Source organism: Buceros rhinoceros, unplaced genomic scaffold, assembly GCF_000710305.1.
Source record: "Buceros rhinoceros silvestris isolate BGI_N320 unplaced genomic scaffold, ASM71030v1 scaffold5665, whole genome shotgun sequence".
NCBI lineage: Eukaryota > Metazoa > Chordata > Aves > Bucerotiformes > Bucerotidae > Buceros > Buceros rhinoceros.
Window position 1 is genome coordinate 20,371 of NW_010411029.1, and position 17,044 is coordinate 37,414.

Genomic DNA, 17,044 nt, shown 5'->3' on the forward strand with positions numbered 1-17,044 from the left:
CTTTCCCTATGATGCTTTTGAAATAAATAGGCATAATCCTGCAAAGTACGGCTGCTTTTACAGCTGTCAATTTTCTTTCTGTGATTTCTCTCATTACTTCACTGATTCACTGTTTGCTGACTCTCACCTGATAGTGAAGAATCTGCTAACCTAATTTACAGTAATGAGTCTCAGACAAATCTGGCCACAGCAAATTAAGTCCAGTTGCAGTTTTTCTATTTACGTTCAAGCTACTGATGACTTAAGAACTCATCTTGGTGTGGTGACCTGTCAGGAAAATCCCAGATGGCTGCTCTGTAGCAGTTATTTGGACTCTGTGTGGAGCAGTTCATGCATTCTGAGGAACAGAACTACGCAGCTACCAAGACCCGTATATCCAAGAACTCATCCACATTTCAAAATGTTACAGAACACAAACCCTTCTGTTAAGCCACCATTTCAAAAATGTACCTGCTCGGAATTGTACAGCACGATCTGAATTTCCACTGCTGAATGCTAATATTAAGTATTTGTCAAAAATTTTATTTGGGTTTTTTTAACACAATACAGCTTTTTACTACAGAATTTGTTAGCAGATGTTTAAGCTAGAAGTCATTTGGAAGGTATAGACTTTGAAGAATAACTTAGAGAAAGAAAGGTCAAAATAAAGCTTTATGGCTGACTACAAGCAAGATGGTGTTCAGTCATGAGCAAGAGCAAAATGCATAGGGAGTAGCTACTAATTTGGGTGGGGAGAGGGAGGTAATAAGAAGGGAGGATACCAACAGGTAGGTAGGAGGGAGGCTAAACAGAGAAGGAGGTAGATCACACAAATACACAGGACCTCAAAAAACCAGTACCATAGAGCATGTACTAAGCTGTAATTTCTTAAAGCTTCTTATTGCCACTGTAAGGGGCACAGTAAATCCATCTTGCAAATCGGAAGACTAAGGATTATAGGTGTGAAGAGGTCTGAGATGCCTTCAGTCATCTGCTTACATAAATACAAGAAAAGAATTGTCAACTGGAGGACAGTAACTTTCTTACGTGCTCTACTTGGTAAAACCAAAGATAGTTAAATTGCACTACAGAGTCCAATTGTCCTACTAAACTACCTGGAGTGAAGGAAAGAAAAAAGAAAAAGCACACCAGGCAAATTATATTTACTGGAGAGTTTCATTTTAAACTGTACATTAAAAAAAAAAAAACCAACAAAAAACCAAAGAAGGAATGCATGAGAAGCTATTATTTCTGCTTTTAATTCTTCTTTGGAATACATTATTTCCCCCTGTTTTCTTAGCTTTATGCCTACCAGTTAGTTATTTAGCCTGGGTATAGTCGATGGAATCAACACCTCCGTGATTATAGCCAGTTGCTTTAATTAATCCTTGTAGAATTTCCTGTATTACACACAGCAGCTCTGCAATAGTCAACTACAGGCTCACTGTGTGCTGTGTTTCCTAACACAGCCTACAATCAGAAGTGAAATGTTTTGCAATATTTTAGAGGAAGACATTACAAGAAAAAGAGTAACATGTGACATTCAGGTAACTCATTCGCACCAACTATCCCGACACCTCTGCCTCTGCTGGTGTTCGGTTTGAAAGCTGCTTGCCTCTTCTGCTGATAAACAATCGATGTGAAGTTGACTGAGTTTTATGCATTCTCTGTTTACCAAGAGATCTGTGATTCCACATTGACAAAAACCAAACAGGTTAAGCCTGAGGAAAAACCAACAAAGACCATATTTCTGTGAATAACTATTGTTATAACATTTTGCATTCCCATCATTACTGAAATATGTCGAAAAATTACGAGAAAAAAATGAATTTTAGAGTTGACTGACTTTGTGCGTAAACAGAGGCTCATGAGAAAATGGGTAGAATTTACAGACTTACTATCAATTCTGTACTCACCAACCAATATATTCAACATGTCAGCAATTCTAAATTCAATTTCAGTGAATAAAGTATGAGGTCTGTGAGCTGAGTGCTGACTGTTTTATAAGAATAAAGAACCGTACGCATATCTGTAACGCGCATTACAGCACAAACTCCAGTTTAGTCGAATCTCTTGAATCTTCTTTAGCTAATGCAAGGCTGTTCTCACCTTCAGATAGCTGGGATTTTGCAATGAGCTTGCTGAAAGAATAAACGAATGGATGTAGCAAAACACATCAGCAAAAACTACAGTTTATGGGGATACTCTAGTAGCTTTTTATCCAAGATAGATACCTATCTACTGCCAGAAAAAGACTTCTAGTTTGCAAAGATATGAGGTACTCACTCCATGGAGTGGACTGAAAGGAAATGAAACTTTTTTTTGACCATTTAGCACCTCAAAAACAATTGGGAAAACCATGACCAAAACCCCCACTGACTGTTAGAAACGTGAGGGACTGATGATGATCACAGATATTTCTACCCACACATTGCAGGTACAGGACTGGCTGACCAGACTCAGGTATTTGAAGCATCTCTGAACAAGCATCAGGAGAAAAGGGACATACAGCAACGTGGGCATTTTGGACTATAAGGCACCAAATATCACGAAACAGTTGTGAATATGAGCATCCCCAGAACCAAGTAACTCTCAGACCACGGGATTTGCCTGATCCTGGAAAAACATCAAACTGTGGTACCAGGGAGGAAGGACTGAGGTGCTGACATAGCATATAGTTAGAATATGCTCTAACCGTGCACACTCAGACTGTGCTCTAAGAGTAAAATATGATGATATTAAGATATTAAGAGTAAAATATTAAGATACTATTCTGAAACTTTACTTGAGCAACATTTCTTTAACAACAGAAGGGCTATAATGCGTAACTGAAAGATTTTTGTTCAGATATTGTCATGACTGTAAACAGATTCTTCCTGAAGACAACTGCCAGGGCATAACATCAAAAAGCAAACAAACAAAAACCCCAAAATGTCCCTTTTAAAATTTATTTTTCAATAAAAAAGACATTAAAGAAATATTTCCTCTACTCTATCAGAGCCATCAAAGTTTCAAAACAGAGATGGCATCCATGAGGTGTTTTGGTTTTGATTAAAGGTGTTTCATTACTGACTCACTGAACACTGTGAAGAAAAGACTCCTGCCAACACGGTGTGAGCAACAGCTTAGACAGCTACAGCAGACATGCATGCCCTCTTCGGTATGAAGCTTTCACAATCTGAACTGATCTATTCCAAACATCAGATATTAAGTTGTTATGGGCTGCTCTTAAAAGTTTCATGTACTGCCACTGCAGTAAAAAAGAGACTTTAGGAGTTTACAGTTCTTGATTACAGCCTCTTTTGAAAGCAGAGGATTTTCCTCCTCTGAGGATTCAAACATAAGAAATCGCTGATCTCCTTGTGGTAATTTATTTCGGGAGATTTCAACTGTTGGCATAGACATCAGAAATAAGCACTTAGTAACAACTGTGTTGTTCTGCTGTTCTGCAGGGAACATATGGCAAAACAAATACTCAATAAAAACCCCACAGGCTGTGCTATAATACCACACAGAAACTATGTACAGAACTAAGGACCAAAGCCATCAACAAGATGACCCTGTTGTGTCGCAGTAAAAGCCCTATGGATAAACGTTGATAAGCTTAGGACAGAATGAGTATCGGGGTTTGGCTTCAACACTCCGACATTTGCAACCACTATCACTGAATTTGTGCTAAAGTCCATCACTAAATTTGTGTAAGAGAAAGAGAGCCCAAAATCAGCCAACCTCAGCCAAGGAAAAGCCCTGTGAACAGCTCATGATTTGACTCTTCACAAACGTTGCTTTATCGCAGGCGTTCTTATCGCCACACGTAAAACAGCTGACATCTTTGCTTTGCTTTAAATGCCATGCTAATGAAGCTAAGGACTAATTAAGTTTTCAGACTGGAATTTAATTTTAAAAGCCAAGTCAGGGAGAAAAGTTTGGGAGCTGTAAATTCTGTGGAAAATTAAATTCCAGTAAGAAGACTACAAACCAGAAGTTATTTCACCAAACAACTGCCACTGACTTTAATCATCCCTCACTCGTGAACATGTATTCGTAACACCTCTACATTGAACTACCAACAAGAATTACAACAAATATGAAATTCTGAGGGTTTAATTAGTGAAAAGCTCTTAACAAAAGATACTACCAGCTATCATCTCAGAGAAGTATAGACCTTGATGACAACTGCAAGTAGCCCCACATCAGTAAAAAGTCGTGCTACCACAGGAGTGTCCATCCATAACGAATTGACAACAAACCACAGACAACCTTCAAATAAGGGCCCCTCTAAATAATCATTTCTCGTCGTAAGTGAAGAACTCACGATATAAATCAGTTCCATACACTTTGAATTCCGTCTTTTGTAAAGGGTAAAATAATTCTCCCTCTCCTTTCGTTTAGCATGTTTCCTGTAATATCATTAGCAAAAGGAGGGTGGAGGGAAATTAGGGTATTGCAACATTAATAATGTTTTTATTTCCGCACATGAACTGCATGCTCAGTCTCCTGTGGAAGCACCTCAGAAACACCTGAAAACAAGGCTCAAGGCAGCGCAGGGGTTTTTTAGCTTTGACTTCTACTGAAGTGAAATGGCATTTATTTATACAACTTTAGCAATAATAGCAATGGTTTTCATTTCTCCTGTTATAATACCAGCAGCACTTTTGTGGGGGTTATTTTATGATGTTTTCTATTCAGAACTGCCACCTGGAATTGAACAACCTCTAAAGCTCCGCTTTTTCCATTCATTGGTGATGACAACGTTTATCTTGGTAAGTGAACTTTTTTAAAACTGGGGATTTCACTTTTATTCTGGTAGGATATTTGGGAGCTGGAATATAATGGTTTAAGAAAAAAAGAAAGAAAATAAGAAGCAACAAGTCACGCTCCTGAAGCCTATAAGCATTGTTATAAGATCCAGATCATGTTAAATTAACTCCTGAAACTGATACGACTAATACAAAAAGTTTATTTAGATTTTTCAGTGCATCTGTCAAACTGCAGCCACTTTACAATGGAAAACTCTTCCACAGGAAAATTTAGGAAAATAACTGTGTATGCTGTACTTATTGAACTGCACGTGCACCTAGCAGTGCTGTCTATTCAGAAGCAAGCCTACATTATGCCTTCCCAATTCTTTCTTTTCAACAGGGAAAGATTTTTCAGAAGCTTGGGATCTGCAGTGATTTAAGCTTATTGCGAGTTGTGTTCACTGGAATACCACCTCGGAGAGACTCAAAGCTTCTTATCCAAGATCTCAAAGTAGATGAGGTACCGCTGAGGATTTATCAGCCTAAATGTCCACTTACTGGCAAAAGAAGAGGAATACTATATTTTCACGGAGGTGCTGGCACATTTGGGAACATTAGTAAGAGACTGGCAAGTTTTATTTTTAAAATCAAATCCAAACCTTTACACTTTTACCTCAGACATGTCTCAGTCAATCTCTCACCTGTCCTTCCTCGTGACAATAGTTCTTGCAATCTCAATACTAGCTGCAGAGCACCTTGCAGAATTAATAGTCTAGCACATAGCTAAGGGTGATCACATTTCTACTTCCTCTGGGCTATGGGCAAAGTTGATGCAAGCAGCACTTAGCAGATCTGAGGCTTCTAAATCCAGAAAGAACCAACCCTTGTTTTACTGCAGAGCATGTTAGTCTGGGTGAAGTGTTAGCTGACACCAGCTGCGAAGCTTCTAGTTCTAGAGCTAGGCTGGGTCGCAGTGAGGACTTGAGATAAGCCTCTACAATCCAACTGGAAGGTGAAATCGTTGCACTGGCAGAAAAAAAACACATCATGAAGTTGCATTGTTGTAGTTGCTCACGACACAATCGCTGTTGCACAACTGGCCCTCTGCGGGAGCTGTATCACATGCCATGGCTTAACATAATACCGTACCTATACAGTGACCTTTCATCTGAATTTCCCTTGGTACTCGGTATCAGGAAAGCAAGGGACATCACGACAAGTTTTTAAAAGGACTTGGGGAATCTACATACTAGTAAGCTTGAAGTCTGCAACTAGCAAATTTGCAGAAGCTACCATGAAGAACAGAATCAGCGGACAGATAAGTATGACTTACTCATAATCCATATGAGTAGGAGACATGATTCACAAATCAATATAAGCTTTTTAAATGAGTCAGCAGATGCTTGAGTAAAGGAGCCTGAGTTGATAAAACCTCCTTCGACTTCCAGAAGAGTCTTAAAAGAGGCTACACACCCATGACACAGGAAGGTCTTTTACTTGGACAAAAACTGATTAAAAGACAGAAAAATTTTACTTAAAATTTTGGGGGTGGGAGGTTCCTGTGAGATTCCCATAAGGAGATTTGTGCTGGGACCAGCAATCAATATATTCAATATATTTCAATCAATATAACCAAAACCAGAAAAGATGGTGAAAACTGGTATGATACCAAGTCTTTCTAGGGAGTAAATGGATGGCTGAAAAACTGCAGTATGTCTTTATGATAGCAAAGAATTAGACAATAAAATGACAGGTGAAAGGGCGTGTAGAGAAGTCAAACAGATGAAAGGAGCAGCCTAACTTTACAAATAAAACAATGAACTCTAAGTATTTCTGTCCCTCAAAAAGGACATAGCAACAGCGCAAAGACTCAGAGACAGGCTGGTGACAGAGACAGAGGGGAGAAAAGTGCTTCTGCTCAGAGAGGAAGTGACGAGACTGTGACTCCAGGCTGCAAAAGGCAGATAAAGACAGCTACACTAAATGTCTACAAAACCAGGAGCAGCAAGAGAAGTGAAACAGAGAGTGACTACTCACCCTTTCTTACAGTACAAGAGGAACTGTCACCAAATGGAAGTGGTGAATGCCAGGTACAAAATGAGCAAAGAGAAATGGCTCTTTACCCCTTCACAGGTAACTGAATTCTTCACCGCACAACTTTGTTAATGTTAAAATCATCGGTTCAAGAAGTGGTTTGAATAATTCAGAGAAGAAACATTAACCAAGGGCATTAAATATAAAGACACAGCTTCTGTCTCAAAGGAGTGCCTTGAGCCTCAACTTCTCGTATGCTTCTTATTACTAAATGCTTGTCCTCAGCTTACGTTTCTCCTCAGACATCTTTGGTTGCCTGCCGGCTGAGATGTGATTCCAGCCTAGACGTGCTGTTGTTTTCTAGCATTACCATTCTTACATGCTTATATCGCACCCTAACAGCCACTGACCAAGAGCCAGAAAACACGTTAACATGTGCCGATCGCATCGCAAAGCAGAAGTAACCCATCCGTCTCATGTTTCAGTGCCTTCCACAGTGCATATGCTCAAGAATCTAGATTTTCATTTCAAAAGGATATTTGTTTTTTAAAACATCGTTTCTGATAAACTTTCTCTTTAGGTGCCTTTGAAAGAATATGCTGCCATATCGCCAAACAATGCAACTCGGTGGTTGTGTCTGTGGGGTAAGTACTACTTTGACATGGAAATATTTCTGGTAATTCAGTTCACAGTTTCTGAAAAATATGCTGAAAATATTTTAGACTGAGCTATCTATTTTTCAATTTAGCCTTTCATTCAATTTAAAATGTGCTTAAAGGCAAAGTATTCTAAACTAGCTATAACACCATTGGTTTGCCTTTCCAACCTTCACTAGTTAAAAACAAATATAACCTTTAAAATTTAGGGGTAAAAAGCTACCTAACTACCATATCAGTCCATCATGAGTAATGCACATTAGATTTCTATAATGACTTTGAGAATAACCACAATATCTTTGACATTTCAGTTATCGTTTGGCTCCTGAGCATCCATACCCAGGGCAATATTTAGACTGTCTCAATGCCACCTTATACTTCATGAGGAATTTAGAAGAGTATCATGTGGATCCTGCTCTCATCATCATTAGTGGTGACAGTTGTGGAGCTAATTTTGCTACAGTTGTTTGCCAAATACTGCTGAATAGAAGAGATCTCCCAAAAGTACGTGCTCAGATCTTACTTTACCCAGGACTACAGGGGCTGGATTTTCATTTGCCTTCCTATCAGCAGAATGCTTCAGTTCCCCTGTTGTTTCGGAAGCAAGTTCTCTACCTCTGTTTTCGTTATCTTAATAAAGAACCATCAGTTTTGGAAGATGTCCTACAAAATCACCATGTTCCTGAGACTGTGAAACAGAAATATAAAAAATGGGTGAGTGCTGACATTATTCCTGACAATTTCAAGGTCAGAGGCTACGTACCACAGAAATCCACTTTGTATAAACCTGAAGTCCATGAAGCAATCAAAGAAATTTTAGGAATAACATTTTCCCCACTTTTAGCCGAAGACTCCATTATTTGCCAGCTCCCTGAATCCTACATTGCAACTTGTGAGTTTGATGTGCTTCGGGATGATGGACTATTATACACGAAGCGATTAGAGGACAACGGTGTTAAAGTAACCTGGTATCATTCTGAGAGTGGTTGCCACGGAATTTTAGCCTTTTTTGGCTATGGGATTTTTTCCTTTCCATCTGGAGAAAAGATAATGGATAGTGTTGTCAATTATATAAACAGTTTATGAAAGTATTTTTCAGAATAAAGATGCAAGTCTGACATTATCCTTGACAAATTTATACTTGGCAAAGAATGCAGACACTTTTGATTTATGTTTGGGATTTTAACCGTATTTTATACTTTCTAATTTCTCCTTCTGCAGTGACTCTCAAACAAATGTTAAGGTTATTTTAAACCATTCCAGAAAACATTATTATAAAACCACACCGATATGATGGAGACGCAAAAGCGAGACACCTGGCACATACTGTGTCACTCCAGCTCTAGCAATTCTAGTACCTTCACATGGCTGGCACACATTCAAGGCAAGCAGCAAGAATGTCTCTGCCTCAAGATTCTTTGACCAGCCAGAAATGCTGAAGACAACAACCAAGGTCCACTTTGGCCCTTGTGAGAGACAGGAATGTTCAAGGTATCAGAAGGAGAGACCACTGACTCAGGTTCTGTGAAGTAGGATTAGTTTGCACAAAGATAACTCTTTTCTTGAAAAAGCGTAGTCAAAAGTAAGGGTTCTGTCTGGAACAGAAGTTCTAAGCTGGAACTAGTATGGGTTTGATTTTGTTTGGAATCTGAGAAATGACGTTTCGTTTTGGAAGCTGATTCTTAAACTGAAATCCCTAAACATTAAAGAGTGTGTACATGCTAGGGAGGTGCAGAGGAGAGACTTCTTTTCCTTTTCGTACTCTTTTTCTTTCAAGATTATCTTATGCTCAAGACTACCTGTCATGCTGTGTTTGTTGAAAAAATTCTAGAGAGCACAGATTTAAGAAGGTAGAGAAGCATTATATTATATCATATCATATATTATTTTATATTATATCTGTAATGCTGTGGCAATTTTGTGATGCTTTCAGCAACAAAAAAGTAGACTAACACTTCAGGATTTCTGTTACAAGAGTAAGTTACATTCCTAACTAAAATGACATGGTACTTTTCTCCCATCACTGACAATTTTTACTTAAAAGAATTTAAAAACAATAACATGTCTGCTTTATGAAGTTAGATTTTTACCTCTCTCTTTTTCCTGGAATCTGCAATTTCAACAATGTTCTGACACTCTAATTGTCTGAAGAGTTGCAGATTCAGATTCACAATTTATAACCCAAGCATCATTTACACTACAGCATCTCTACATGAGCACAATCCCATTCTACAGCAAAACCAAGACAAAACAGTTTGGTTTCCAACTGCAGTCAACAATTACTTTAAGTCATTTTATGTTGGACCTGTTCCACACTGAGATTGCACACTAAAGATTTCCTGATACGAGGTAACCTAATCATGAACCTAAACTCAGCCTCCCGTGTCATTTTTTAACCATGTTCTTCTGTTAGTACAAGAGAATAGTCCCAAAAACCCCTGAGATTGAGATAATGACATTATTTTATAGGCGTACCTTTCAAAAAACACGCTGACAATCCACTTGGCCCTTTAGAGTGATAATCATCACATGCAGGCTCAACCTGCGTAACCCTAGAGAAACTCCTCTTCAGAACAGCTGTTTATCTGTCACAAACTCAAAGCACACAAATGTCCTGTGTCCATTTCCCACTTCTAATTAATTTAAGATTAACACAGTTGATTCATAACACTCCCAGCTAAGGACTGATTTCTTGAAAAAATTCCAAAATGATGCTGGCATAGATCTTTTAATGAACTCTGACTTTGACCATCTTATCTTTTGTGAAATAAAGGAAGTGGTGGGAAAGAAAGTGGGAGAGGAAAAGATCTCTACTAATGTATTTGCAGAAGGGAGGAGAAAGGTATTTACTAGAGCAATCTTATGAGGAACAAAGAAGCAGGAAGTAACAAGCCAGAGATATCTGGGAAAGTCAAATCAAAGACATTTCAGACTACTTTGCTGCTCAGCAAAATGGCAGTTATATACACACTGCTGGTGTTAATTTTAGCTGTTTTTGTTGCTGGATTTATACTGTTGGTCATGGGGGCAATTAATTTTGATTTCTCCAACTCGGAAATTCCTCCTGGAGTGAATGAGCCTGTAAAGCTCCGAATTATTCACGTAATTTTAATATGCAGAGCTGTGGTGGTAAGTTAACCTGGTGTGATTTCTGGGGGAAGATTTCTGGGTGAACCTGTAGGTTTTAAATGTAATGCAATGCTAGAAACTTGCTTAGAACTGATTTTCAGAGAGGAGAGCAGGGCATAGCTACCATGCTGCATGTTGGATTTTTAAGCTGGTTTTTGCTAAAGAACCTTTATCAGCTGTGTTACACTCACGGTGTTACTACACTCCTGCCTAGCTCTTACATTAGGTAATCTGTAACGCTGCCTAACACCAGCATCTGAAGGTCTGACTGTGCTGCTACAACGAATCGAGCTAACCTAGCAATAATTTGATTAAGAATGCTTATACATGATGCATCATTTATATTTCCTTTCTAGGTTCAGAATACATGAGATGCCTTTGGGCCATGGTTTCAAGCTTTTCTTGGACTTGGGGATGAGGAGTTATATATTTATACATAAATTAGAAAATGAACATTTCAGAATTGGTTGTAGGAAGGAGGAGCTTCTGTCACACAGGTGACAAAATTCGGTAACGTTGCCCAAGAGGAGCTGAAGGAATTCCATCTCCCCTGAACACGTAATTATATCTCCTGCAGCTACTAAACAGGCTTGTCTGACTGGAATGAGGGGTTCTGGCCAGCCCAGCTGCTTCAGGTGAACCGGCCTGTAGAAGAGTGGGAAGCTAACCAGTCCACAGGAGAGGAACCTCTTAGCAGCACTCAGCTTCTGGTGATTTCTGCTGAGAAAGGATCTCACTGAATCAGGAGTATTTCCATGTAACGATAGATCTATAGATGCTGTGATGACTGAAAGTGTTAGAAATATATGAGATAGCAGATATGCATATATTTAATAAATTACCTAAATCCCTCCAAGAGGGACAACTATTTAAAATGGAAAAAAAAAGTTAGAAATATTCCAGATTAAAGAATTCTCTCTATATATTCCTGTGCTTTGGCTGCACACAAGTTGCAATTAGAAAGAGATTAATTTGCTTAAGCAGCTGGAAAAAACAGTTCTCTTTTTATCATCTACACGCCACCCATTAGTACCATAAACTAGAATTGTATGCTGCAATGTAAACAACACAGGATGAAAGAAACCGAACAACTGAATGCGAAGGTGAAAATTCTCCCTAGTTGTTTCATTTCTGCTTGGAAAATAGCAAATACAAAAGGATAAATAATTTTATCTTGTTTGTATACCATCAGAGACACTAAGACTGATTTCTGCAATGAAATTGCAGCCAGTGTTGCAAAATGTATTAGTTTCTTCAGCCTCAAACCCAGGCACGGAGAATATTATAAATAGCTGGAGAGGTCTTTCAGAGGTCAATATATAGAGAGTTCTGACAACCCACATCAATGTGGCAACCTAGTAAGAAATATTCATAACAAGATACTGAATATTCAAAAGCTTGATCCAAGTCTTCATAAGGACTGAAGTTCCGATCTGGCATAACTAAATACAGTATTTCAAAACAGAGGTTATGCCTTTCTTTTTATTTTTGCCATTACGTTGGACCAGTAGCTCTCCTTTATACCCATCTTCTGGTACCTGGTACGAATATCACTACGGCATACAGAAAGAACGGAAGTTTAGGCCTACTGAAATCTCAGGATCTTCTTACCAGTGTATTGCACACATCAGTGAAAACTCCTGGGGTGAATCGAAAGGCAATTATCAAATACATTCTCAACTTAGACAACTCTACTTGGGCAAGTGTCCACATCCTGACAATCAGCACCAGAACTATCATGTTTTGCTATGTTTTCACACCTTCTTAGGGGCAAGAAGAGAATAACCAGTGAAAACCAAACCTATTTTCAATGTTAAGTAAAGGCCCTACTGAGAAAGCAAAGGGACGTGTTTCACCAGTCTTTGTCAATGCTGCAATGTTTTTCGGATTAAGTTCTTCAGTGAACACTGCTGTTCGTGTGGTTGCTCATGATGCTCCTGTGGTTTGTTCAGTTGTCCTATATCTGTCCAACTACTCAAATTTTTATGATTACTCTAAAACATACGACTTCCAACATCACAAGTATACTGCCCATATAGTTCCTTCACTTTGGAAAACACAGAATCTCGAGAGAACTGCCTATTCTTTCTGCCTTTGAACAGGGCAAGATTTTAGAAAATATTGGCATCTGCAGTCGGGTCAGCTTTGTCCGGTACGTGCAGAGTAGAAAGACTCTAGGAGCGGACCCAAAGCTCTTCATCAAGGACCTGTGCTTTGACAAAGTGCCTGTAAGGATTTATGAGCCTAAGGTTCCATCTGCCAGCCAAAGAAGAGGAGTTCTGTTTTTCCATGGAGGAGGATGGGTATTTGGAAGTCTTGGTAAGATGTCTAACAGAAAAAATATTACAATTTAGTTAAAGAAGTATCTAGTTCATAAATGGTAAAGTTGATTGTCGCTTGATCTGTAGCATTACGAAGTTCGGGTATAATCACAGATTATATCTCTTAAGACTTACTGTCAGAAGAAAGCATCTGCTGGGCATTATGTGATTTTTCTTAAAGACAAGGCCAATGAGATATGAGGGTGAAAAACACAGTAAGCAAATACTGAAACAGGAAGACAAGGAGATACAAAAGATTTGAGGAGCTATGAGGGAAGGAGCAAAGTTGGGAGTATTTTCTTCTTGCAATTCTTTGACTTACGCAACAGAGAACGTGAGTACTCCGGCAAAAAACCAAACCAAACCAGACCCAAACCGCACCAAATATGTTTCTTTCAGAGACCCACGACAAGCTATGCCGCTCTATTGCCAAAGAAAGCGAGTCAGTGGTTGTATCTGTTGGGTGAGTCTTTCCTTGTGCTGCTTTTAAGAGATTTTTTCCTACAGCGTAAATAATCACCTTACAGCTTCCCTGACCATAGCAACAAGCATTCTCAGAGAAATGTTTCTGTGGGACTTGTCAAGTATGTGATTTACCAGTCACTCTGCTCTTGTCTGGAGCCACTGAAGACTGACTCAGACTGTTTGCTCTGTCTGCCTACATCACAAAAAATGCTTTGAGGTACCTAGCAGGAAAGTGAAGTTTTGAATCAATGTTTTCAAATTCTAAACTCAAAACTGACAGTAAACCATATATTTGACTCAAGCAGAGGAAACTCTGCCTGATGCTTACAGAAGCACTATGTGAATGACAAGCTAATATCACCACCAACATCCTGACATAACAATTTGGGTTATGAGGATATAGTTACACTGATCAAAGACATAAAACACCAGTACTGTCATTTGTATCTGACCCATGGAAAGCTACAGCAGAGAGCGACTAAATGACTTGTCAATAAAACTTAGATATAGTTGGCAGCTGAGTACTCCTGTGTTGTTAAAGACCTGAGAAATACCCTAAACAGATAATATAGTAACAAGTTAATCTGCACAACCTGGACCAACTACCCACAGTTTATTTATGCTCAGCTTGTGGAGAAACAGAAAACTCTGAGATAATCAGGGTATTGCTGCTTGCAGAATCCAGGATTTTCAGCAATGCATTTAAAACTAGTATTTCCTTTTGCTTTTGTCATCTCCTTTTGTGCCCCAGGTACCGTTTAGCTCCTGAGCACAAGTACCCTGCTGCATACGAAGACTGTCTCAATGCCACCACACACTTCATGAAGAACACCAAGCACTATGGTGTGGATCCTGCCCGTGTAATTGTGTGTGGGGACAGTGCCGGGGGCAATCTAGCAGCTGCAGTTAGCCAGACCCTTGCAGGTAGAGCAGACCTCCCCAAACTACGTGCTCAGATCTTGATCTACCCAGGTCTTCAGGCACTGGACTTCAACTTACCATCCCATCAGCAGAATCAGGCAGTCCCTCTCCTGTTTCGAGAACATGCTGCTTTCTATGTGTTACAGTACCTAAATGGGGATGCATCAAACCTGGAAGAGGTCTTGGAGGGCTCTCATATTCCTATAGATATCAAATTAAATTACAGGAAGTGGGTGAGTCCAGAGAACATCCCCGAAAAATTTAAGGTCAGAGGCTACAAACCACATGTTCTCCTTGACTGTACAACTGAAGTTTATGAGACAGTGAAACGATTCTGTGAGCCCAACCTGTGCCCGCTGTTAGCTGAAGATGCCGTTGTAAACCAGCTGCCCGAGTCTTTCATCTTGACTTGCGAGTACGATGTGCTGAGGGACGACGGCTTGCTGTACAAGAAGAGACTGGAGGACAGTGGTGTTCCCGTGACCTGGTACCACCTCGAGGATGGATTCCATGGAATCATAAACTCATTTAGTAATGACTGGTTGTCTTTTTCATCTGGAAAAAGGGGTCTTGACAATATCGTGAAGTTTCTAAAAAGCTTATAGAAACAACTTTTTTTCTGTCTGTAAGAACTGCCAATTTTCTGTGGTCTTTTATGCTTCTAAATTCCATATAAGAGGTTTAGAGAGGGCAGTTTGTTAATCAGCAATTATGCCAGTGTAACCACTGAAAAAGATATTTCAAGAATGATTCTTTTAGTGCTGTTTGAAGTATTCCATGTGCAGTCTGCCTATTTTAATGGTGTATTTGCACTAGGCGCTTGCTACTCTCTCAGTAAATATTAAAGATTCAGTAAAGTTTGGAATCAACATCTGCTCTGACCTATTTTATTCAGTTATGATCTATGCTTTCATTCCTCCTCAAGGCTAAGTGTGTTTTGGCAAAGGAGAAACATACTGCTGTTGCAATGCTATGATGCACTGCCAGTGCTATACGCTACACACAGCATCTGAATCTAAAATTCCCAGTCACTGACTTTCAGAAAATTTCTATGGGCTAGGTAACCAGTATTCTAGACTTGAAAAAACGAAGTCAACACTGCAACTGTCCCCGACAGAGACACTCTGTTAATGCCTTTGTGTAAATTAAAATCCAGGAGATGCTCTAAGTATCTTCCTATATTTTTCAACGGTATACTGAAAAACTTGTTCCTGTCCTTAAATACTCTTAATGACAAAATGATGCATTTTCTTTTGTAAGAGCACGCGTTAACTTTTTCCCCCCCTCATGCTAGTTCTCGTTTTCTTTTCTAAATATCCTTCCTGAAACCATGTATGAGAAACCACTTAACAATGTCCACAATACAGGAAGCAACATGTTGTGGCTGTGGATAAGACGCAAGAGACAATTTAACCTCCACATCAGTCGGCTCTCCTTGTAAAGAGCAGCCTGTCATAACAGTATGTGATCACTGCTCTCTCTGCACAGTATTCTCACCATCTGCAATCCAAGAACACCAGGCCCTGTATCAGTCCCACGGCTAACATGAAGCTGAACTGTACACATTCTCCTCTGCCTCTTCTCCAATGTGATACGTGCTGGCACACGGCACGACACTCCCAAGGGCTTTAAGAGTGGCACCTGAGAGATCTGTTGTAACAGACTGCTCTAAGGTTTACTATTATCTGAGACACTGCACCTTTGGTTAAGTGAAATGGCATTTCTTTATATACTGCCAGTGACATTGCTGATAACTTTTACTGCTTCATTCATACTAGCGATTAGGGAAACACTTCAACATGAGCACCCCAATTCGAACATTCCTCCTGGAGTGAATCACCCCAGAAAGCTTCGCATTGTCTTTGCTTCTGTGATTACTGCAGCTGCTATGGTGAGTCACGCTGACATGATTTCTGCCAGAAGTTTGGTTTAGGTGTTATTTTTGTAAGGTTATGTGTGTAAGTAAGTAGCAGAATCTTGCTGGCTGTATTAAGACTTAAATGAAGGCTTTTCTTTTTGGGGGGCTAACTTTAGAGGACAATTTTTGTAAAATCGTTTCTGTTAGACCTCAAGTAGTTTCAGTCAGGTTTCTCCTGTAACATAGAGTTGAAGCAAGCCATAAGAGTCCAAGCTTTATCAGCTGAGCTTCCCTAATTAGGTTTAAATTAATTATTTATAAAAAGTGAGATAACTTTAATTTCCATTTTAGCTAAGCCCAGATGATGTTTTTAGGCCATTCTTGGGGTTTCCAGTATGACGGAAGGGCCAGGGGCTCCTTAAGCAGGTGAGACCAGAGACACACTGGAAACCCGAAAGGAATGACATCTGGCGGTAAGGCCGACAGCGGTGGGAGGCTGGTGTGAAGCCTAGTGACCCCGAGAAGGAAGCTCCTTTGTCTCTCCCCTGAGACATTTTGCCTGACAGAGCGAGTGGGATGTGCGGGCCTACCTGCTCAGGCGCACGCTGCCAAAGCAACCCTGCTCGCCGCCACAGCTCCCTCTTCTCCTCTGCCTGCTTTCCGGGGAGGACCAAAGCGGAGCGAGGGCCCAGGCGAGCGGCTCTGGGGCAGGCTGAACCCTGCCAACACGAAGCCCGCTCAGGCCTGGCAGCGGCCGGGGGAAGGCGGGCGCCGGGTCTCCCTCACGGCAACCTGCCTGCGTGGTGCGCGGAGGGCCCAGGCGAGCGGCTCTGGGGCAGGCTGAACCCTGCCAACACGAAGCCCGCTCAGGCCTGGCAGCGGCCGGGGGAAGGCGGGCGCCGGGTCTCCCTCACGGCAACCTGCCTGCGTGGTGCGCGG

At 40.2% G+C, this 17,044-nt stretch overlaps 2 protein-coding genes across 2 annotated transcripts; both read left to right on the top strand.

The window, feature by feature from the left end:
* The first annotated feature begins 4,559 nt into the window (after positions 1-4,559).
* Positions 4,560-8,497, top strand: LOC104493194 (arylacetamide deacetylase-like 4). Its single transcript, XM_010135839.1, has 4 exons — positions 4,560-4,742; positions 5,122-5,338; positions 7,336-7,399; positions 7,723-8,497. Exons 1-4 carry the CDS (start codon positions 4,560-4,562, stop codon positions 8,495-8,497), a joined length of 1,239 nt encoding a protein of 412 aa, XP_010134141.1.
* A 1,866-nt stretch (positions 8,498-10,363) lies between these two features.
* On the top strand, positions 10,364-14,852 carry LOC104493195 (arylacetamide deacetylase-like 3). The gene is made up of 4 exons (XM_010135840.1): positions 10,364-10,540; positions 12,643-12,859; positions 13,261-13,324; positions 14,078-14,852. Exons 1-4 carry the CDS (start codon positions 10,364-10,366, stop codon positions 14,850-14,852), a joined length of 1,233 nt encoding a protein of 410 aa, XP_010134142.1.
* Positions 14,853-17,044: the final 2,192 nt, after the last annotated feature.

Bases quoted from the DNA above. Each gene is read 5' to 3' on its own strand.
- LOC104493194 (XM_010135839.1), top strand. From the start codon at position 4,560: ATGGCATTTATTTATACAACTTTAGCAATAATAGCAATGGTTTTCATT. The intron at 5,339-7,335 runs GTAAGAGACTGG...CTTTCTCTTTAG, and splicing joins TGGCACATTTGGGAACATTA to GTGCCTTTGAAAGAATATGC. The intron at 7,400-7,722 runs GTAAGTACTACT...TTGACATTTCAG, and splicing joins TCGGTGGTTGTGTCTGTGGG to TTATCGTTTGGCTCCTGAGC.
- LOC104493195 (XM_010135840.1), top strand. From the start codon at position 10,364: ATGGCAGTTATATACACACTGCTGGTGTTAATTTTAGCTGTTTTTGTT. The intron at 10,541-12,642 runs GTAAGTTAACCT...GCCTTTGAACAG, and splicing joins TAATATGCAGAGCTGTGGTG to GGCAAGATTTTAGAAAATAT. The intron at 12,860-13,260 runs GTAAGATGTCTA...TGTTTCTTTCAG, and splicing joins ATGGGTATTTGGAAGTCTTG to AGACCCACGACAAGCTATGC.